Consider the following 23973-nt stretch of genomic DNA (forward strand, 5'->3'; position numbering starts at 1 on the left):
AGGGTTGCAGACCCAGAGCGCTAAGCAGTGGAGAACGCGCGCGCCCGCGCGCGCGGCCCAGCAGCCCAGGACATCCCCTGAGAAAGGCGCGGCCGGAGGGCGACAGGAAAGGTCCGCGGGTCCGGATCTCTGCCACCCGCTGGCCAGCGGGCTCCTAGGCCCGAGCGGTGAGTGGCAGCGGCGGAGGGAGCGGCGAAGGCGGACAGGGGCGGAGACGCGGGCACTGGTTGGCGTGGGCTCGGGGGCGGGGAGCGCGGGGCGGGTCGGAGGCGGGGCAGCGCCGGGGGCTGGGGCTGAGGGCTCACCGAGAGGAGTCGCGAGCGCTGGAGCGGAGTTGGAGGAAGCGGCGGCCGCGGGAAGCTGGCGAGCAAGCGTGTAGGAGACGGAGAGCCCGGATCGGGAGAGCCTGCGGGTCGGTGCCGGGTCGGAGGCGCGTTGAAGCCGTACGCACACGAGGCCGTCGCTGCAGCCCGGGCCCCATAGAGGAAGGAAGCCGGCCGGCGGGGGAGGTAGGCGGCGGCATGTCCGGGTGTGTGTGCTCGGGAGGGGGAGGTGGTGCCTGCGTGCGCTGTCGCCTCTCTTCCTGTCACCAGCAGCCGCTTCTCCTTCTGCAGAGCCGAGCCGGGGGAAGCAGACCGGGCGCCGGCCCTCCCCGCCGCCGGCATCCCCCACCCGCGGGGCAGCTGCGGGCCCTGCGCCCCGGCTCCACTCGCCGCGAGCGCCCTGCGCACTCCAGTCACGCTCCTGGTTCCCATTTTCCTTGCCCTCCGCGGAGATGGTTCTGCACGCCGCCGAGCGCTTTCGTCCCGGAGTTACAGGCGTGCTTAAGGGATTGCCCCCTCCTATTCGTTACCTCACACTTCCGAGGGTCCCCACTGTCTCCTCGCTGCAGTTTTCCGGGGTCCTTCCCCGGAGGGGAGCACCCTGCCCGCTGCCTTTGCGTTATCGGGAAGGAACGATTCCTTGCCCCACGGCCCTCCAGCTGCAGATGGGGTCGCTGCCTAGTCCCTTCCCCTGGCCGGGCGGGGCGACGGTGGTCCCCGGAGCTCGCCCCGGGCCCCCGCCCTCCGAAGTTTGCCGCCCTCCTCTTCCGGGGTGGGGGAAGTGCGCCTCGGGGCGGTTGGTTGCAGGGGAGCTAACTCGCCGCCTAGTGCCGGCCGGGCTCGGGCAGGTTGTTGGAGGCATATTTAACAGGGTCTCGGAACCGCCCGGAAATCCAGCTTTTTGTAACGCGGTGCGAGAGCGGAGGGATCTGCCCAGCAATATGGAGCCGGCTGGGGGTTTGGGGAGGGCGAGGGGGAGTGCGAGCCTTAGCTTAAGTACCATGGGAGTTACCTTGAAGCTACATCTCTAATACTTCACAAGGGCAGAAACTGCCCCGCAGATCACAAGACAAAGAAAACAGAAAAGCTCGGGCCAAACGCCCCCTTAAAGAAACATACTTTTGGTAGCCAGAATTTGAGTTTGAAATGCAAGGGTGTGAGTGGAGTGGCTGTTAACGTGTTGAATGCAGCCCGTGTGTTAACTGGGTTTGGAGGAAATTCTTTAGCTTCTCTGGGAGCTGATAATATCAGAAAGGTCTCACTTTAACCGTTAATGCCTGACGGAGCTGCAGCGTTGTTGGTGTCCGAGTTTATGCCTTATTAGGGGGATTTTATGACTTCGGAAACAGTGTTTTTGTTGTTGTTAGGTGCCGTGGAGTCGGTTTCGGCTCATAGAAACCCTGTGTACAACAGAATGAAACATCGCCCGGTCCTGCGCCATCCTCACAGTCCTTGCTGTTTGAGCCCATTGTTGCAGCCACTGTGTCAACCCATCTCCTTGTGGGTCTTTCTCTCTTGGCTGACCAAGCATGATGTCCTCCTCTAGGAACTGGTCCCTCCTGATAACAAGTCCAAAGTATGTGAGATGAAGTCTCTCCATCCTCGTTTGTAAGGAACATTGTGGCTGTACTTCTTCCAAGACAGATTTGTTCATTCTTCTGGCAGTCTATGGTATATTCGATATTCTTTGCCAACACCATAATTTAAAGACATCAGTTCTTCTTCAGTCGTCCTTATTCATCGTCCAGCTTTTGCATGCATATGAAGCAATTGAAAATACCATGGCTTGTGTCAGGCGCACCTTAGTTCTCAAGGTGACATTTTTGCTTTTTATACTTTAAAGAAATCTTTTGCAGCAGATTTACCCACTGCATTGTCGTTCGATTTCTTGACTGCTGCTTCCATAAGCACTGATTGTGAATCCAAGTAAAATGAAGTACTTGACAACTTCAGTATTTTCTGTGTTTATGGCGATGTTGCTAATTGGTCCAGTTGTGAGGATTTTTGTTTTATGTTAAGATGTAATCCATACTGAAGGCTGTAGCCCTTGATCTTCATCAGTAAGTGCTTCAATTCCTCTTCATTTTCGGCAAGCAAGGTTGTGTCTTTTGCCTATTGCAAGAGGTTCATGAGTCTTCTTCCAATCCTGATGCCATGTTCTTTTTCAGATAGTCCACCTTCTCAGATTATTCAGATTGGATAAATATGGTCAAACGATGCAACCCTGATGCACAGCTTTCCTGATTCAAACAAAGTATTCCCTTATTCTCTGTGAACAACTGCTTCTTGGTCTATGTAGAGAGGTTGCGCATGAATGAGCACAAGTATTCTGGAATTCTCATTCTTCGTAATGTTATCTATAGTTTGTTACGATCCACACGGTTGAATGCCTTTGCATAGTCAGTAAAACATAGGGCAATATCCTTCTACATTCTTTGCTTTCAGCCAAGATCCATCTGACATCAGCAGTGTTACACCTTGTTCCATGTCCTCTACTGAATCCAGTTTGAATCTGGCAGTTCCATATCTATGTACTGCTGTGATGGTTTTTGAATGATCTTTAGCAAAATTTTACTTGCGTGTGATATTAATGATATTGTTCCATAATTTCTCCATTTTGTTAGATCATCTGTCTTTGGAATGGGCACGTATATGTGTCTTTTCCAGTTGGTTGGCCAGGTAGCTGCTGTCTTCCCAGTTTCTTGTCATAGATGAGTGAGCACCTCCAGTGCTGCATCCATTTGTTGAAACATCCCAATCGGTATTCCATCAATTCTTGAAGCCTTGTTTTTCGCCAGAGAATCCAGAAAGATACTTCCCTGTGTTTTACTGACTATGCAAAGGGATTCAGCTGTGTGGATCATAACAAATTACAGATAACATTATGAAGAATGGGAATTCCAGAATACCTGTGCTTATTCATGCAGAACCTGTACATAGACCAAGACTTTCTGTGCAGCTTGGATCTCTTCCTTCGGTACCATCGGTTCTTGATCATTGCTACCTCCTGAAATGGTTGAAGTCGATCAATTCTTTTTGGTACAGTGACTCTGTATATTCCTTCCATCTTCTTTTAATGCTTCCTGCGTCATTTAATATTTTCTCCCTGGAACCCTTCAATATCGAAACTCGAGGCTTGAATTTTTTCTTCAGTTCTTTCAGCATGAGAAATGCTGAGTATGTTCTTCCCTTTTGGTTTTCTAACTCCAGGTCTTTGCACATATCATTACATTACTATTTTGTCTTCTCAAGTCATCCTTTGAAATCTTCTGTTCATCTCTTGTACTATACTTCTCTTTGCTTTAGTTACTCTACTTTCAAGAGTAAGTTTCAGAATCTCTTCTGATATCCATTTTGTTCTTCTTTTTTTCTTTTCTGCCTTTTTAATGACAGAAGCGATAGGGTTTTTTTCCTGTTCTTTTCCTCTTTCGCAGTCAGCGTGAAGTATGTATGGATAAAGCAGTTCCGGGTCTTGAATGCAGCATAAGATTGTCAATTCAGCGTAATGAGGTTTAAGTTTTGGTTGTTAAGGGGGACATTCCCAAAGCTTATTGACCAAGGCTTTATGGGAAACTATATTTTAATATTTCATTAATTTGTGTTATATCTTGACAACTTGAAAGATAGTTGGGTATTGGCTAGGAAAGGTTGAGTAAGTAGATGGGTTCTTTTTTTGTCATAGGCTATGGTTTTTTTTTTTTTTATCAGAGTAATAGAGTGTAAAAATGTAAATTATTAGGAATTTGGTGACTTCTACATAGAAGGTCACAAATATTGTTGAAAAAGAAAAAGTTTGACACCAGCTATAACTTTTTGATTACACTGTTCTTGGAATAACCCATTTTTAAAGCAAGCAGATGATAGTTTTCTTAAGGACAAAAGTTACTTAAACTTTGGAGAGTAAGTATTTTGCTATAAAAAAAGAAAATATACTACGAGAGATTTATTTTCTAATTTTTTGGTCCCTCCAAGATTTAGGTTTGGGGAGTTCTGAAATAGCCGAGCTTTGCTGATAACTGAGAGTTCAGAGTCAAGGCAAACTGGAGAGGCCAGTGGAGGAGGCTCCCTGTCTTGCAGAAATACTGGCTTCTTCAACTTTTACATGCCATTTGCAAGTAAGGTCATACTGCTTTTTCCATAGAAGTACTGTATATGGACTGGTATGATTGGAAAAAAGTTTTATGTACCTGATACTAGTTTTCAAAGTGTTACGTGCATTTTCTTTGAACTTTGATCTTGCTTTGGGACGTGTTCTTGTCAGTTGCATAGCAGACTCGGCAATTTACACACTGATATCTGCAGCTTGATTTGCTTTCTTAATGATTTTACCGTGTCTTTTCACATATAGTCAAATGTAGAAAAGCATTTCACTTCTCAATGGTTATAAATATATATATATATATATTGGGGTTTTTTTTTTGGTTTGTATGTTTGTTTTAGCTATTTCTTAAGTTTAAGTTTATTTAGTTCAGGAAAACCCCATGGTGTAAAGTTGGTTTTGGGAAACAGAAGTGGTACAATAAGTTATAGGTAATACATATTTTGGTAAGTGACAGGTTTTTGAATATTGCTGGGGAGGGGTGCATGTGGGCGGTGGTGTGGTGGCAGCGTGCAGTAAGCTTCTTGAAATGTGGATTGCACCTAAGCTGGTTTTTGAGGGGCTTTGAATCTTAAATGGGAACCTACCCCTCTTATGCAAATTTTTTACAGTTAAAAATTGTTGGCTCTTTCCTTAATTAAATTTTCCCATGACTGCCATGTAATTTTTAGGTCGATGTGAATTAGCTTGATGGTAACTACCAACAGCATGTTGGTTGAATTTCCTTTTTTCCGTAGGTAGTTCAGAGGAGTATTCTAAAAAGGCATTCACGCTGGAAGATGGTCTACATGCTCAGTAAAACAGAAACAGCTCTAGCTTAGCTTGTAGTGTGTTTGCATCTTGTGATTTGCAAGGTGTGTTTTATTGAACAAAGCGATGGTGAATGAGCACATTTAAAAAAATATAAGATTTTTATGGTGAGGTAAGCTATGGAAAACAGGAGTTTGTGTTTGAATTTTTGTTTTTGATTCACATTTGAGACATACGAAATATAGGAGAAAATGGGAAGTGCTTAAGTATCGATACATTATCTATTTCAGACAGGTTCCCAATAGAGCGCCCTCTTTTGGAGGGTATAGGAATTTTGCCAATGAAGGTAAGGTAATAAAGCATCTTTATGGAGAAGCCCTTTAAAAGCTGGAAAGGGATTGTCAATTTAGTTTTTACTTCAGAAGACATAAACTGTATCTCAGCTTTTTATCAAAAAAACTTTGGTTATAATTATTTTTAAAATTATTCACATTATCACATTTTTTTCACATCTTGTCCGTTTATACACTGTTGTGATTACTTGCTATGATTCTGCCAACGCTCTTACTTGCCGAAAAGAGTGGCAGTAAGGCCATTTCATGTACATTAAACCAAATGAGCTGAAAATAGACTATGTAATTACCAACAAACTTGTCTGTTTGGTTTATGTTAGAGTTTTTTAGAAAGGGTAGAATGAGTATAACTTTTACTTAAAAAAAAAAAAAAAAGGCTTACTATAAAAGCATCTTTGGAAATCTTACTCTTCCAGCATTGTTTTCCTTGAAAGAAATCAAATATGTACCCCCAGGCACCTGTAGTAAAAATAGTTCTCCGGTTAATGATCATCCCAGACAGTATTGCAGTCACAGGAATCTGGCTGAAGGGTGAGGAAACTCCACCAGTGGGCTTAGTGAGTTCAGAAAGCCAAGGTACTGGTTTGGCTGTGCCCTGCCTGTCTGGCCTTCCTCCTGGGTGCCCCACTGGTCCCAACCTGGAGTTAAGCCCCAGGAACTAGGCCTGTAACATGAGAAGGTATTTGCCTTTAGTCCCTGGGGGATTGCATTAGTGCTATCAGGTTTTCTTTCTGAGAGCCCAGGGAGCAGCCCCCAAACCCTGTTGTAGAAGAAAATTGCCCCCAACTCCCTACCCACTGATGAAACAGCACACACACACAGGCCCCTGCCAGGTCTCCTTTGTCCTGCTACTCTCTGCAAAGAGCTAGGTGGGTAAAGTCCATGTGCAGTCTTTATCTGTCTGTCTCCCTGTTTATTCTGAAGAGGAATTAAGGCAACAGCAGAGAGTTTTATTTTGGCCAGCTTCGGGGTTCATTTGGAAATGTTTGTAGCATTTAGTGACAATGCAAAGGAAAATACCTGGCAAATGCCTGTTTCAAATCTCTGAATTGTAGAAATGGCAGCAAGTGATATTTAATATTAATAGTAGTGATAATAATAATAACAGTAATATAGTTATACAGTAGATACAGTTTACTAGCCATGTAACTTTATTCAGCTTCTCTGTGCTTGTTTTCTCATCTGTAAATGGGGATAATAATTATACCTAGAGTGGTTGTAAGGATTAAATGAGTCGATATATGTAAAGCTCTAACAGTGCCTGGCACATAGTTAACACTGTGTCGGTGTTAATTATAGTAAGATCTTATTATCAAGCATGGAGCTGAGTGCTTTATATATATAAAATCATTTAATTCTCATAATAACCCTATGAGGTACAGGTTCACTTATTATTTCTGTTTCACGGATGATAAAATTGTACCATGGTGAGATTTAAGTAACTTACCAAAGGTTATATATCTAGAAAGGGATGGGGCATCCGAGTCAGGAGCTCAGTGCTCACCAAGTATTTCATAAAATAACATGGTTTTCTCACAGGAAGAAAAACTTTAGACCATCTACTTCAGTCTCCTCATTCCATGGCCGTTTCCTCAGGTTCTCTTCACCATGATGGTGCAAAGGCCCCATGACTTTTTTGAGTGATAGAATATGCTCCTCAGATCCAGGGAGTCGCAGCTTGAGAGGTGGCATTGGCCTTTCTCCCAGCTTCCCCATGTTGATCACAGAGCACCTCAGAGTTGCCTTCCAGCTGGGCCTGGGTCCTCTCTTCTCTGCCCCTCCTTTGGTGCTCAACCCCACCTGTCACTTTGATTGCTTTCTGGAGAGCCTTGCCTCCTTGTCCCACCTGGGCTTGTCTTGTCTCCCCCAGTGGAAGGGCTCACGGGCAGGAATCTCATCTTACACACCCTGCTTCTCAGCAGTACAGACCCACCATGTGCCTGGTGTGGCAGCCAGCAAGACCTTCTGGCTAGTTGGTTGGTTTGAGCATGAATTGAGATATTTGATGTCTATGATTTTAAGCTTAATCTGAGCCCATTTTTTAATGTTATTTTAATTGAAATAAAATTCACCCTGAGCCCGTCATTTTAAATTGAAGATAATTTATTATGTCTACTAGGATGTTTTAACTGTGTTCAATTTGATTTTCTTGATTTCCAGGATCCCAGAATTTCAGAGGTAGGAAGATTTTAAATAATGATTTTTTTTAAAGACTATCTGAATTTCGATGGGGAACTTGCCCTAGACTCTGAGTTAGCCCAGTGAGGATGGAGAGATGGAATATAGGGAGAGATGGGCTTAAGGCCCAGCAATATCTCCATACCCTCCCACCTTGACTGAATATCAGACCCATTTGGGCTGCCACCCAGCGCCAAACTGCTAACTTCATCACAGGATGGAATGACATGACTAGAGTATATTCTTAAAATTTTGTAAGTGTGACTCAAGAGTATCTTTTTCTCCAACCCCTACGTCCACACCAAGTTTTACCTTGTCCTTTGCAAAAAGGGATGCAGGAAGTCAAGAAAGTCAGAGCTTTTCAAAGAATCTTGTTTGGTTCTTTGCCAAAATGCCTACAGTGTTTTACAGGGTAAACAAACAACAAGAAAAGCTATTTCCAAGCAGTTGTACATTAAGACATCATGGATTTCTACTTGTTGAGCATTAGAACCAATTTTATTTTGAGGAGTAGAATGAGAATTGCTCCTTATCTTAGAAGAGAGAGAAAATATACTTCCTAGTTAATGGTATCGCAGGCAGTCTTCTTTAAAGGGGTTGAAAGACTGGAGCAAAATAATTCCCTTTAAGGAAATTTAGAACTGTTGCCTATGATATATAAGAATAAGTTAATTTGTTATTTGTTCATAGGATTTTTATACCTTTTGTTACAGTAACTTATGCATACACTAGCTTGGAGCCTATATCATAAAACTGCCTTGGTTATTTGAAAACATTGAACTGTAGATGGTGAATATTATCCATATGTCAGAACCTTTACTATGTAGATAACTATGTTGAATCTGGTTGCAAATAGTTCAGTGGACAGGTATGTGTAACCAGAGAGAGTGGTGGCATAATCGTGTGAATCTGGGCAAGGTATAGCATGTAGCCTATCAATATGGTTAGTTTGGGCTACAAATTGGTCTCAGGAGGATTACACAGGCACTGCCAAATGCCTTAGGCACTGGGTCTTCTGCATCCTGGGAGAATTTGAAGATTAGAGAAAAGGGAACTTGCCAGTCCTCTAGATGTGACAGCCCAGGCCTTGTGGCTGTGGATTGATTCTTCATGTCTCCCCCAAAGGAGGAGCTGAATTGTCAGAAACTTGTTCAGTGAGAGGCCTGGGATAACAGGAAGGGCAGAGATGCCAAGAGGGATACAGGTGGTAGAAGCTAAGCTCATAGAGCAGAATTGGGCAGGGTTCCAGAAGTGGGCAGCCTTCCAGAAGTTGTGTGCCTGTGTTATTTTATTCACTAGTTTATGGGCTTCTTTGGCAAAGGTGCATTTTAATGAAGTCTCAAAATTTGCGTGGCCCGAGATGCTGGGTCTTGGATTTAATGGGACTGCTACTGTGTAATAATGGGTTCTTTTTGTGCAGGTGTGTTTTTCAAAGAGCCACATACACTTTTCCAAGTATGTTCACCAGTAAGGCTGCTCTCCCAGAGAATAAAAGGCTTACATTCAGGGTTAACCTGGGAGGCCAGAGTGTGCAGACAAGGAATCACATTGCCAACTTCACTGTTATATTTGGGGTGCCCATTTTATGGGCAGCAAAGCAAGTTGAATTTGGGGAGTAGGTTCTCATGGTGTTAAAAGGGAGGGGGGCCTGGAACCAGATTGCCTGGATTTGAATTCTGGTTCCACTTCTCTCAAATGTTAGTGGTTCAAACCCATCCAGTGGTACCATGAAAGAAAGGCCTGGGGACCTGCTTCCATAAAGATTACAGCCAAGAAAACACTATAGAGTTCAGTTCTACTCTGTAGCACATGGAGTCACCATGAGTCAGACTCAACTGGACGGCAATGGGATTGGTTTTTTGGTTTCCACCTCTCCATTACTATCATCATAGCCAAGATACTTAAACTGCCTGCACCTCACTTTCCTCGTATATAAAGTACCTACCTCTTTGGTTAGTTATCTTGAGGATTGAATGGATAAATACACATAAAGCTTCTGGTAAGCATTAGATGGAGCCCTGGTGGCCCAGTGGTTAAGAGCTTGCCTGCTAACCAAAAAGGATAGCAGTTCAAATCCACCAGCCTCTCCTTGGAAATCCTGTGGGGTCAGTTCTGCTCTGTCCTGTTGAGTCACTATGAATCGGAATCTACTTGATGGCAACCTGTTAAGTATTAGATGATGACAGGGATCATTAAAATTAGAATGGCAGTCAGGAGAAAGTATACAGTGTGCACAGAGTAGGGGCACTTGCCTCCTCTGCCCAGCAAGACCTCCGTATCTCACCACCAACTGATTCATTTGTCTTCTCGCACTCCTCTGACAACATACCACATCACAGCTGACCTCAGATTATTTAACCTGTTCTATCTGCATCTATCTTCCTGACCTTGATTACGAAGATGGGATTGTAGACTCGAGTTCTGTTTAGAATCCTAGAGTCATATAAGATCTGGGGTTCTTTTTATCAGAGAGGGCACAGAGATCTGCACAGGGTTTTTTTACAGACACACACACACACACACACACACACACACACAAAAGACTCATTGTGCAAATGGCAACGAAGGGAGAATTCGTGGACATGTAGGTGTGAGTGGGAGTTGATCTGATAACTGGTTAGGTCTTTGGCCCGCTAGGCGGGCATTGCGAATCTAGGGTCTAGCTCTTTAAAGTCATCTGGTAATTCCTTAAGATTCTTTCTCCCTTTGCACGGATTGAACATCAGGCAGGCTGGAGCACAGTTTTCAGGTTTATAAAACCTTGACCTTGCAAATTTCATTTCCACCCGGACACAAAGCCTTTTCTTACTCTAGTGGCCCCCAACGAGGAGCATAGACATATGTCTAGGTGTGCTGTGGGCAAGGGCCTGGGGGTTGCTGGGGACCTTGCAGGGGTAGGGGGATACAGTTCATTGTATGCCCATCCTGTTAAGAATCTCAACAAACTGGCCCGCTGGGTGGTTGAAATAAAGGATGTTCTAGGAAGCAGTGGGCATAAAGATCCCAGCCTACTGGTTGAGGACTTTTAATCAAAAAGACATACATTGCCAGGAAATGCTAACAAAAATTTCAAGGCAGATTTGGAGGAATTAAATTATTCTTAGGCATACTGCCTGGTTTCCAGGCGTTTAGGGATATGCAAATTTTCATGTTTTCTTTAGAGTTCTGTGTCGCATTTGTACAGGGTACATTAGTACTAAAAATGAGATTTGCTAGTCCTACATTTTCGTGTGAATTTATGCAGTGAATATTTAATTTGATTCTGGATCTATCAAAAGGAGATAGAGTCTTCAAACAGAGAATATAGTTTATTTTTCTCGTATGCCCTGCTGACTGCTTTAGTTTTTTTCTCTGACTGAAATGAAAAGTAGAATACTATCCCAAACTAATATTCTTGCTACACCAAGACTTCCAGTGTTTGTTTTTGGTTCTTTTAATATGTAACTCTCCTAAGAGTGTTTTTGTGCTACAGCTAAGAGGCTTTAACTGTGTAAAATTGAATCCTTCACAGGTCTGAATGCCAACACGACAATTAATCTGTGATTAGATTTTGCTTCTTAAGATGCCTACACTGAATAGCACCTATAATATTAAACTTCTGAAGTGTTCCACTCTTCAGAACGTATAAAAGCTCTCTTTGATAAAGCACACTAAAATTACGTGGCTTTTGTTTTTATTGCTTTATTGTACTGCCAGCTTAACTGAACACTTTAGGTTGCTTTTACTCTTTATGATAAAGATAATGTTGAGAAATGAATGTTGGGCAAGGTGTATACCTGGTCACGCTGTTCCGTCAGTTGGCTGCTCTCTGATCACTCTAATTCCTCTGCCTCCGCTATGTTTAAAAAAAAAAGGAAAGCGGGGGGGGGGCGGTGCTTCACTACCCCTATCACCGTCCACTGAAGTTATCTTCATAGAATCATCTGCAGCATGTCTCTGCTTCCTCTCTGATTTCTTAGCTCCTTTACATTTGGTTACTGTCCTCACTACCTGTTGCCGTCAAATGGATTCCAACTCATAGCCGTCTTGTAGGACAGAGTAGAGCTGCCCCGTAGGGTTTCCAAGGCTGTAATCTTTATGGAAGCAGACTGCCACATCTTCCTCCCATGGAGTGGCCAGTGAGTTTGAAGCGCCAACCTTTCAGACAGAAGCCAAGTGCTTAAATACTGTGCCACCAGGGCTCCTACTATCCTCACTGCTGCACTAGGATTAGAATCTGTTTTCCCAGAAGTTGATGATGATCCCTCAGTGGGCAAACCCCAAACTACCTAGCCTTCATTCAGTCTCCCCCTTCTGGATGCCTCTATAGGGTTTAATGATTACCTGCGTTGTCTCCAAATCTTTCCTTTCTCACCTGCCTTTGTTGTTAGGTGCCGTAGAGTTGATTCTGACTCCTGGTGACCCCATGTGACAGAGTACAACTGCCCCATAGGCTGTAATCTTTATGAAAGTGAATTGCCAGGTCTTTCTCCTGCAGAGCAGCTGGGCGGGTTCCCACTGCCAGCCTTTCTGTTAGCAGCTGAGCGCTGAGCTCTTTGCACCACCACTGCTTCCTTTACTGAGCCTCAATGTTCAGTCCTTGGGTCATTTTTTTTTTTTTAACTTTTAAGTATTTCTTCCTTGTGAGCATCTTCATTCCATTGAGTTTAGTCTCACCTTATTTTCAACTGATTACTAAATCTCTAGTGTCTTCCCTCTCCTGAATCACAGACCAGGGTTTTATCCACCCACTAGCACCTTGTGGAGTCTCTGGGTGGCCCAAATGATTAAGTACTTGGCTACTAACCTAAAGTTTGGCAGTTTGAGTCTACCCGGATACTCCTCGGAAGAAAGGTCTGGTGATCTGAAAGGTCACAGCCATTGAAAACCTTACGGAACAATTCTACTGTGAGTCACATGGAGTCACCATGAGTCAGAATCAGCTCCACTGCAATTAGTTAGCACGCTTGTGTTTGGATGCCCAGTGTCACTGTAAGCCTGTCATGCCTCCTGGCTTCCCTTAGCCTGAAAGTGGTAGCAAAATTCTCCTTATTATTGCAGGATCAGGCACCTTTTGCCCTTCTCTTTCTCCTTCTTGCTCCGTATCTAAGCACTTGCAAAATCCTATAGATTCTTTCTCTGCACTGTCTCTTACTTCAGTCCTGTCCTTTCTGTACCCTCTGCTGCCACGTTGGTTTATGCCCTCTTGGCTTCCTGCCCAGAATACTGCAATACACCTTCCAGAGCCTGCCTCACCTCTTCTCTGCAAGTCCCCTCTCCTATGCCCTGTGGCCAGATTGAGAGTCCTCAAATGCAACCCTGACCCTGTTGCTCCCCTTTCAATGGCTCCATTGTGTATGGAATTACTCACAAACCCAACACGGACGTGCATAAGGTCATATGCTTCTAATCTGGATCCCACTGCTCAGATTTTGGCTTCAGATGCATTGGACTGCCTGTCCTAGCTCTTCTCACAATGTGACATTCGCTTAGTCACATCTGTACCTAAGATTACACCACCGATTGTACTCTGTCTTTACATTCCTGCAGTTAGATGTAGTTGCACCATTGCTTGAACCCCCTAGCAATTTGTCTCTGCCTCTCTGATGGCATGTACCTAGTGTTATGGTTCCTTGTGTATCTCTCTTATCGCTGAGATGATGCCACATGCTCACCAACCCTCCTCCTCCCACCCAGTGTTCTTAGAAGGCAAAGACTGTCTTGCTAATCCAGCGTGAGCAATAACACACTGGTCTGTGTCCGTCTGCCAAGTCGATTAAGTACTTGTTGAATGGAAGTACAAATTCAGATTCACACAGATGGCAAAGTGTGAAGTTCATTCATAAGTCTTGTTTTTCCTTTGCTAGGTGCAGCTTGCGTGTGGAGTGCAACAGTAAAATCAGACGACAGATGGACAGTGTGACAAGAGCGTCAGAAAGGATTGGGCCTCGCGGTGAGAGTCAGCCTGGAGTCAAGTGTTGACAAGTTGCTGGAAAGGAGGCAAGGGGAGGACAGTGGCACGCAGAGGAAGTGGAGCCCTGTCTTCATTCGCACCATTGATGGAGGACAGATGGACAGCCGGATGGCCAGCCACCTCTCCTCTTAAACCTTTGGAGAGTTGTCATTTGTCCTCTGCTGGACACAGATTAGGAATTTTACCACACTCTCTGAATTCACTTTCCATAGAAACGTAAAATTAGACTGCCGCGTATAAGCAGACTCATCTGTTGCATGGTAACAGATTTGCAAACATGAGTGCTGAGGGGTACCAGTACAGAGCGCTGTATGATTATAAAAAGGAACGAGAAGAAGACATTGACCTGCATTTGGGTGACATATTGACTGTGAATAAAGGGTCTTTGGTAGCTCTTGGATTCAGTGATGGACAGGAAGCCAGGCCTGAAGAAATTGGCTGGTTGAATGGCTATAATGAAACCACGGGGGAAAGGGGAGACTTTCCGGGAACATATGTAGAATATATTGGAAGGAAAAAAATCTCACCTCCCACACCAAAGCCCCGGCCACCTCGACCCCTTCCTGTTGCACCAGGTTCTTCAAAAACTGAAGCAGACAGTGAGCAACAAGGTCAGTATTGATGAACGATTGCTTGATGACTTTTTTGTTAAAAGGTAAGAACTTAGGTTTGGGTTGTTCTGTTACGGTCTGCACAGAAGTAATCCTGGCAACTTTACCTGAATTTATAGATGGTGAATAAAAACTCCAGTCAATCATTACACAGCTAGAAATTTGTATTTGTGGGATGAGGAGTTGTTATAAAAATAGGAAAATGGTATCTGAGAACCTGTTGAGTGAGCATTTAAGCACTATTCTTATAGCTGCCATCGAATTAAACATCTGTTGCATTCTTATTCTTGTAATTGGTATTATGTATCTATATAATCATTTTGGGCAAGCGGAGGATAAATCTAATGTAAGTACATTTAACATTAATATGATTTGTATGGAAAAACAGAGAGAGTAATGAAATAACCAGAGAATTCAGCACAAAAGAAACCGTTGTTTTTATAACCCTGTATCTACCTCTTGGTTTCCTCTCCAGGAACACTGTGGCTGAAGCTGAAAACCAGTCCTGTAGTTAGGATAAATGTAGACAGATTTCTCTTCCTTCATGGGCAGTGTTATTTGTAGCATTAATGCCTGTATTCTGCTTGGCCTTCACGAAGAGGAAAAACAAAACAAAAAAATCACTGAATACTTTTCTTAAATGGAAAACACTTCGATTCAGAAATCATTTTCTGTTCCTTGGAGATGGTCCACACTGGAGCTTTAGCACAGCTGTTCATTTAAGGCTTCACTTCTGTTCATTTTCACACGCTCAGCTTTGATATTATCAGCTTTATCAAGTACTGTTTTCCTCACTAGTAGATTTGCAAGCATTTGTTTTTTTCCTTTATGTAGTCTTTTTTTCTTGAGGACTGATCAGAGGGACAGGTATGTTTAAAATGAGTGGACCTACCTGCTCTGGTTGCGTGTTGAGTAGAACTGACAGTAGCATCACCAGATATTTCTGGAAGAGACTCTGATACTATGAGTAATGTATTATGCCTCCTTAATGTTGGCTTATTCTAGCCCAAATGAATGAGATAATGAGAATAAAGAAGCAGACCTCAACACTAAGAACTGCTTTTTAGCCAAGGCTTTGAACTGGTTTGTTCTGATTTGAACCCCTGTTGAGAATTTGCATTTCCACTCCAGATATACTGAATCAGAATCTATGGTTTTAACAAATCCCCAGGTGATTCTTATGTAGAATATATAATACATTTTGAAAACCACAGCTCTACCAGTGGTTCTCAGAATGATCCCCTAACCAGCAGTATTAGCACCGCCTGGGAACTTGTTAGAAATGCAAGTTCTCAGCAGGGGTTCAAACCAGAACTAACGGGTTTGAAGCCCTGCTTTTAGCACTGGGTAATGATGGCTCAGTGGTTAAGAGCTTGGTTGCTAAACAAAAGGTCAGCAGTTTGAATCTACCAGCTGCTCCCTGGAAACCCTATGGGGCAGTTCTTCTCTGCCCTATAGGGTCACTGAGTTGGAATTGACTTGATGGCAATGGATTTGGTTTGATTTTTTGGTCAGAGGTAGGATTAGAAATATTTTTTCAAAGCCAAGTAATTTGATAAGGATATTTGAAGTGAAGGTTTTTGTCTTCTTTGCCTGGCCCAGAAGGGATACTTGCTTCATAAACATTATACTGTAGTTTATAAATAAGTTTTCAAGTAATGTCTTTAATCATAGAGTTCAAAAGTTAATTTTTCTTTGCATGTGAATCAGAAAACCTTGACTATGTACCAAAAACCAAATCCATTGCCATCGAGTCGATTCTGACTCATAGCGACCCTATGGGACAGAGTAGAACTGCCCCATAGGATTTCCAAGGAGCACCTGGTGGAGTAGAACTCCTGCCTTTCGGTTAGCAGCCAAGCTCTTAACCACTGCACCACAGATGTATGTAATTTTGTCAACTGTTGAATTTCCTGCAGTTTCACTTAGCAGGTTGAAGATACACTGTATACTTAATTGTTTTTCTCCACCAACCTATTTTTTTTTTTAATTCGGTTTGTATTTTTTGAGTTAGAAATACTTCCTTAAGTAGGCAACTTTAAAAGGAAAAATGATTTAGTTTGCCCGAGAATACAAAGGATCATAAAAATATCTGACTAAATTAGGGAAGATCATTCAAGAGGTGAAAAAAGGTACCTTTGTCAAGATTAGTGACAAAAAGATTTTGTAAAACCAGTTTTTCTGCAAAATTGCATTTGCTAACGGGTGTCAGGTGAAAGGTGATTTGGATAGGGTACATAGAAAAACACATCTCTGTGTATAGGAAAATGGTTTTCCCTTTTTAGGCCCTAAGCTTGGTTATAATGAATGCATTCTTTCTCATGTAATGTGGTGACAATTGAGATTTTTAAGTTTTTTCATATTTCTTTTTAATACATGGAAAGGTGTAGAGGAAACTAAACTTTTCTAGCAGCACTCAAGAAAGAGACCCATGGTAATGTGCAGGAAAGTATTAGGAAGAAAGATCTTGAATATACATGAGAAATTAGGAATTACTGAAAGGTTGAAAAGGCAGTGGGAAGGGAATGTGTGGGGAGAATAATTCTAAACGTTAAGATTTTCTAGAGATGTTAGTCTTGTGTTCTTATTTAAATATAATTCCTCTGAAGTGAAAATTTAGTAGCTCCTGTTAGATGCATGTCAAATTGATACAGAAAGCGGGCTATAACGACAGACTCTGTTTGTTCTGACTCTTCTTGGTTTCTTTTGCCTAAGCACGTAATTATTTGAAAAGCTTTTGCAGTGACAAGTTATGCGAAGGGAAGAGAGGGTTGTTCTTTTCTCTTTTACCATAATGGAATTTTTACTCCCTTTTTTTTTTTCTTTTTACTCCTTTTTTTTTTTTTTTTTGACTTAGCCTGTTTTTTGTGTTTGCCTGTCGTTACTTCATTTATAAGATTACCTCTGAGGTCCAAGCACCACGTACATTTCTCTCTCTCTCTCTCTCTCTTTTTTTTTTTAAGATAATATTGAGTTTTTGATGAAAGTTGACATAGCAACTTAGGTTCCCATTTGATAATTTCTGCACAGATTGTTCAGTGACAATAGTTAATTTTATCACAGTGTGTCAACATTCTCTTTAATTGTGTTCTTTTTGTTCCATTTCTAGTTCTCTAGTTCCCCTGCCCCATTACCTTCTCATCTTTACTTTTGAATAATTGTTGACCTTTTAGCCTCATACTGACGGTTTTTAAGTAGAGCACCAGTCTTACTGGTATTGTCTTATATTTTGTGTACCACTCTACTGTTTTGCTAAAAGGTAATCTCGGGATAGGCTCGGTTCTAGGTTTAAAGCAGGGCTTCAAACTGGTGTGAACCTACTCAGTCATGGCTGATGAGGCGAAACTGGAACAGATTCAAATTATTAAAATTTGGGTGATCTGGAACAGTAACTGAACGGGAGAAATTATGGGTCAAAGCTCTGGAATGGGTGACTTGGAAGAAGCGTAGTGAGCCCTTTTAGGAGCCTGACATGTGAGATTGGATTATTGGCAGGACTGTGGTGACACACATTCAAAGTGGCACAGCCGGTCACCATCTTTGACTGGGACACAGCTGTTTCTGACTCTGCTCAAAATTCAGTGGGCAAGAGATTTGGTTGCTATGCAACATGTATGCTGCCCTTGTTTTCTAAGAGGGAGATGAGGATTCTAGCGGGGCTTCGATCCATAATTTTTCCCATTTCAGTTATTGTGCTGGTTCACCCAAATTTTAAAAATTTGAGTCTGTTCTGGTTTTGCTTCCTCAGACATAACTGAACTGGGAAGAACCAGTTCGAATCCCTGATTTAAAGAGTGTCTCAGGGCAATAGCTTCAGGGAGTCCTCTGTTCTCTACTGTTTCAGTTTGTCTGGCCTTTTTTTTTTTTTTTAAAGGGTTTGAGTTCCACATTTTTTCCCATTCTGTCTGGGACCATCTGTTGTGACCCTGGTCAGAATGATCAGTGGTGGTAGCTGAGCACCATCTAGCTCTGCTGGTCTCAGGGTTGATGAGGTTGTGGCTCGTGTTGACTTGTTTCTTCTCTGAGCTTTTGGTTACATCCTTACGGTTTTGCTCCTGTAAGTAGAGAACGGTAGTTGTCTCTTAGGTGGCCACTTGCAAACTTTTAAAACCCCAGATGCTAATCATTTCACTAGAAAGCAGATAATGATTTTTGTGAGTCATTTTATGCCAATTGACTGAGTTGTCCCATGAGACTAGGGTCCTAAGCTTTCAAACCCAGAAAACCAATCTTTGGAAGGTATTTGGTTATGTCTGAGGAGTATCTGTATTTGTGTGTTCAGTGAACATATGTGCCTGCACCAACTTATTTACACATACGTAGATTTTTTAGAGATACTTCTAGAGCCTTGGTGGCACAACAATTAAGAGCTCCGCTGCTAACAGAAAGGTCGGTATTTCTCATCTACTTCTGGAGCCTTGGTGGCACAGCGGTTAAGAGCTCAGCTGCTAACAGAAAGGTCGGTATTTCTAATCTACTTCCGGAGCCTTGGTGACACAGCGATAAGAGCTCAGCTGCTAACGAAAAGGTCAGTATTTCTAATCTACCAGCTGCTCCTTGAAAACCCTATGGGGTAGTTCTACTCTGTTCTGTAAGGCCGCTATGAGTTGGACTCGACTCGATGGTAACAGATTTGTTTTTTGGTTTTTTTTATAGACTTCTGTCTGTTCTTATTTATGTATATACCTTTATCTACCCATATACCAACACACCTATAGCCATCCATATGTGCTCAAGCACTCATATTTACTTTGGTTTTGCCACAGTTCTCTTTTATTGGGATGGGACCATTGGCGCACCGTGTTAATGGGCAGTGTGGTAAATTGAGGGGGCTTGCACCTGTGCTGCATGCTAATCCTCTGAACCTCCCTGCCTTCACTGTGTTTGAAAGATAGTTGTCATTAGACTTTGGCCAAGGGTAGCCTGTATGCAAGAGTGCCTCACTTTTCCACTTTTCTTATATGTTCCCGGAAACTTTGAAATTTAACTTTTTGGAGGAAAGAGGGTGGAAAACCTGTATGAAAATCTGATAAAAGCTCCTCTCAGGAAAATGCACCTTACTCCACTGCAGTTTGCATGCAGGTTTTTAGGGAGCCCTGGACTATAGATAGGAGTACCTGGGTGGCACGAGCAGTTACGCACAGTTCACACCAACCCAGATGTGCCTCAGAAGAAAGACCTGACAGTCCACTTGCAAAAGGTCACAGCCTTCAAAACCCTATGGAGGAGTTATGCTCTGACATACATAGGGTCACCACGAGTTGAAATCGACTTGACAGCAACTAGTTTGGTGTGTAGTTTGTCTTGTAGATTGAGTTGAATTTATCTTACTGGAGTTTAAGTAATTCAGTAAACATGCACTGAGGCCCTATTTTGTGCTAGAAAGCAGGGATATGAAATGCAATCAAGACTTGAGAGAGACTGACCTCTGATGCCCTCTTCCTCCTCTCTTTCCTGGTCCCTCACACTTGCCCAGCATTCTGCCGCCTGGGGCTGTGCTATAACTGTCCCCTCTGCTTGAAAACTTCCCCAGACATCCACTTAACTGACACTCTCACCTCTTTGCTCCATTTTCTCCTTCTCATGGTAGCTGACTCTGCTCACCCTCTTTCATGCTGCTATCTGGCCCTCTGCTTTGCAAAGCACTTAGGATCTAGCCTACTATATAATTAACTTAGTACGCTTATTGTTTATAGTCTCTTCTATATGTGACCTCGGTGAGGTTAGGCATCAGTGTTGTTCCAAGTCTCTAGACCAGTGCCTCACACAGTGGGCTCTCTCACAAGTGAGTGAATGCATGCTGTTGAAAAGTTCATCGTTTAGCTATTTCATTTCTTACATGGCTTTGGAAACTAGCCATGAGCTGAGTGTGTTGTGTGCAGGCATACAAGGCTCTAACAATCAGGGTTGGTTTGTTATTTACGTCATTCACACCTGAGGAACTCTGCAGCCTCGGCCTTGACTGTTGACTGAGCTAGCCCTCAATGATATGTCTCCAGAGTTATAATTATCTACCTTCATGCTTGGGACAGGTAGTTCTGCTGATGGAAAAGTGGGTTCAGCTGATAATCTCTTCCTTTAGCCACTTAAGCAAAAATGAATTGAACATGTGTCATGAGCAATGAGTGTCCTTGGGCCACAGATTTTATACCCTCTCTTTTGCATGGGATGCTAAAATTGCCAGTCTGAGTATCTCATTTTATTTCATGTTCCAGCAGCCCAGTAAAGCTCCATTTGACCTTCTTTGGAGAGAACCTCTTCCACATTTTGTATACAGGAAGGGTGTGGATAGGTATGCAAATGGGGGCTACATGCTCTTTCGAGAGGCATGATATTGAAAGGTGATATTCTAGCTCTCTGCTTCAAGTGGTTCAGACAGTAGCATTCCATTTCTGTGCACACAGCCCATTCTGTTGTGGTTCCATGTTTCCTCTTGTACACAAGGAACTGAGTTGATTGGAAATGAGGATTTAGGAATAGGGAAATGAAATGTACTACTCTGCTTATATAATTATAGGTAAGCTGTCCAGTGGGACTATTTCTTGAGACAGGGCTTTTAACAAGTACTTTGAAATCCTTTAAAGTCATGTTATTGCAGAATATTTAGAGTAGTGAGATTCCGTGACCATGTTGGTTTGTATAAAATGTTGAAATCTGCCTAACTTGAGGGATCATTTATAAATCGGAGTTCACGCACAGCTTTCTCAATCCATCCTCCGCACACCACTCCCCTGACCCCCACTGTGGACCCTGACAGTGGGTCCTAGCTGGTTTCATGTATAAAACATTTAAAGCACATGTTTTGGCTGGGCTTTTTGAAATTTTGATCAAAACTTCATCTAAACAGAAAAAAATTTCTACAATTTGTTTTCATGGTTTCCTGGACCATGTTTTTACTTTTGCACACTCAGCGTTTGAGTGTCCCTATACAGCCGCCACTCCCTGTCAAGAAAGCAAGGCTGTAATAAATCACATAAATTGACTACACTGTATAGAGGTCACAGAAAATAGCAGCCTGATCCCAAATTACACACCTTTGCGGAGCCCTGCGGTCAGAATGTATCACGATCTCCTTGAGGGAACAGAAATAGTGCCTGTGAAAGTAATTTGCTTTGCTTCACAAATTCCTCTTTATGAATTCTGTTTTACTTCAGAGTCTGCCCCTTATAACTTTCCCTACCTTCTTTCCTACTTACATGAGACTTTGCTGTGAAGTTGGAGGAGTGTCTTGTTAAAGCCCTTAGTGAGTCTCCTTCAGATGTGGTAAGACACGTGAGTTCTGGTGTTGACTGCCCATTCTGCGCTGACCACTTAGCTTCTGTGAGAAAGTCGGCATAGTCCAGGACTCGTCTCTAGCTTCTGACCAACCAGAAAATGTAATCACAACACTAGGGATTTTGTTGTTGTCAGGTGCTTTGAGTAGAACTGCCTGATAGGGGCTTTCTAGGCTGTAATCTTATGAGAGCAGAGGGCCAGGTCTTTCTCCTGCAGGGTGAGTTCTAACTGACAACCTTTTGGTTAGCAGCTGAGCACTTAATCCTTGCAGCGCCAGGGCTCCTTATTACCCAGGCGTAAAAATTTTATGTTTTTTCCCTTTGTGTTTTAATGGGAAATGAAATGTATTTCTACAAGATGTAATCAATGTAATTGGTTGGGGAGATGATCTGGAAAAAACAAGTGTATAAAGTTATTTTTTTAGGAACTCAGACAAGCCTAACCACTTCTCTTTTGGTCACAGAATATATTATTCATGTATTAAGTTACATATTAAAGCATAGTTCTTCGTCTCATGAGCATCAGCTTTTATATTCTTCCTACTAATTTCTGTGGAACACTTCTGCTCTGTAACTCTGCCGTGAGTTGGAATTGACTTGACAGCAATGAGTTTGTTATCTTATTATTTGAAGGGAAGAACTTGATTTTCTTTTTCCTGGACCTGTGATGACAGTTAAGTTCAGGGTTACACAGTCAGATGTTATTTGAGGACAAGCTTTCTGCCAGGTGACCATGACCTGTGTAATTTAGAATCCTGGAGCTGCAGTGGACAAGTTACATTTTGTTACTTAAGGTGAGTTATTTGTTCAGATGGTTTCATTAAGGTTTCCAGCTTTAGACATTTCTTTCTTCTTTTTTTCCAAAATAGGCACAGGGTCCAGTGTCCTTACTATTACAGCTAGGTAAAGCTCTCACAGCTCTGCTTTGAACAGAAACTATGTAAGTGGAGGGAGCGTATTTCATTTACTAGCAGGAGATGACTAAGCTAATGTTGTTCTCCTAAGATTTTGTTTGTCATAAAAGTAGAACTCTGTAGGCTAAAAGTGTTTCTTTTGTTAGTTTAAAATTTGATGTTAGTCGTTTTTGGTTTCTAGGTGAATTTTTGCTTTAAAACAGGAGGAATTCTGATTAGTAAGCACTTCTACAGTAAGTCAGTTTGAGAAAATAAATGTCTGAAATTCTACAACAAATGGTGCCTTACGTCTGCTAAGTAGCATCCAAAAGGGGAGGGTTTTGTACCTCTGGCAAGTAAGAATACCAAGTATATGATGCCATTTACTTATCCATGTTTTGCTTAGTAAAAGAAAACAGATGCCAGCAGTTATTGCTGGCTGTTGCATATACCTGTGTCTTTGTTGCTAACAAACTCCCACGAGGAGCACCTTAAAATGGTCTGGAGGCTGAAAAAGGAGAATATAACCTGATGTGATAGCTAGAAATGAGAAGCATAATTGCATGATGGATTATATCATAATGTTCTGAGATCGCAATCGAATTTATAGCATTTAATACCCCAACAGTTCTTGGGCTTTTGAAAAATCTAAATAGAGGAGGATACAGTGAACTAGGAATTGGCTGTATTTGAATTACTTGGGTACAATTTCCCTAAAACGTGAAGTTGTTTAACAAAATAATGTCAGATTATAAATGTGTTATTTCTCCTTACACTAATTTATGTACAGGACCACAATATCTTGTTTCTACTGTGATAATTCTATGCAGTATACATTGTTAAAGTGTCCTGATAAAACATACATAGCTTTGCAATTAAAAATAAAACAAACAAGCGGAAGATCTCTCTGTTTAATTGTGTATGCAGAACTTTCTCCCAATGGCTGTGTGCCACCTAAAGTACGGCTGTCGCTTCAGGAATGCTTTTTCTTGGCGGTTTCTTGCATGAAGGTGTTTGCAGTGAGTTTGTATTCCTCTGTCTGTTCACAGCTGGTAGCATGTATTATGCAATGACTGTAGATTATTCTGGCATGTCACAGTGTGAGGCGTATTGAAGCTCCAGCTGAATTTATTACAGTGTATTGTGGGAGACTGTTTGTAATTTGATGATCAAATCTGATACACAAGATAGTAAAGAGTGTAGGCATAAGTGAAATACAAATCTCTGTGATATATTGTTTGAGTCATGTATTATTTGACTGTGATACATTATTTGATTTGCTTCCTGTAAATTCCTTAACCCTTCTAATCCCAATGTTCTTCATTGTAAAATGAAAAGCTAGATACTGCCTCTTCTGGTTTTTGGCTATATTTTTTGCATTAACCTCCTCTTAGTGACCAGTGACCCTCGGTCATTGAAATTTTCTCCATTCCTACTCATAAGAATTGCTGGAGAAGTAAAACCCAGAAATGTATAAGTTCTCATTATAGTGTTCCCTAATAATGTAATCCAGAATCCCTGTATATTGGAAAAGGGAAA

General features: G+C 42.3%; 1 protein-coding gene across 1 annotated transcript in view; it reads left to right on the forward strand.

The window, feature by feature from the left end:
* The first annotated feature begins 420 nt into the window (after positions 1–420).
* The window catches only part of PIK3R1 (phosphoinositide-3-kinase regulatory subunit 1), a 96431-nt gene continuing 72878 nt past the window's right edge, over positions 421–23973 (forward strand). Inside the window, exons 1-2 of the mRNA XM_049864904.1 lie at positions 421–509; positions 13550–14267. Of these exons, the coding sequence (XP_049720861.1) occupies positions 13934–14267 (334 nt within the window). The 5' untranslated portion in view covers positions 421–509; positions 13550–13933. The remainder of the gene's footprint in view (positions 510–13549; positions 14268–23973) is intronic.

Source organism: Elephas maximus, chromosome 2 (genome assembly GCF_024166365.1).
Source record: "Elephas maximus indicus isolate mEleMax1 chromosome 2, mEleMax1 primary haplotype, whole genome shotgun sequence".
Classification (NCBI taxonomy): Eukaryota; Metazoa; Chordata; class Mammalia; order Proboscidea; family Elephantidae; genus Elephas; species Elephas maximus.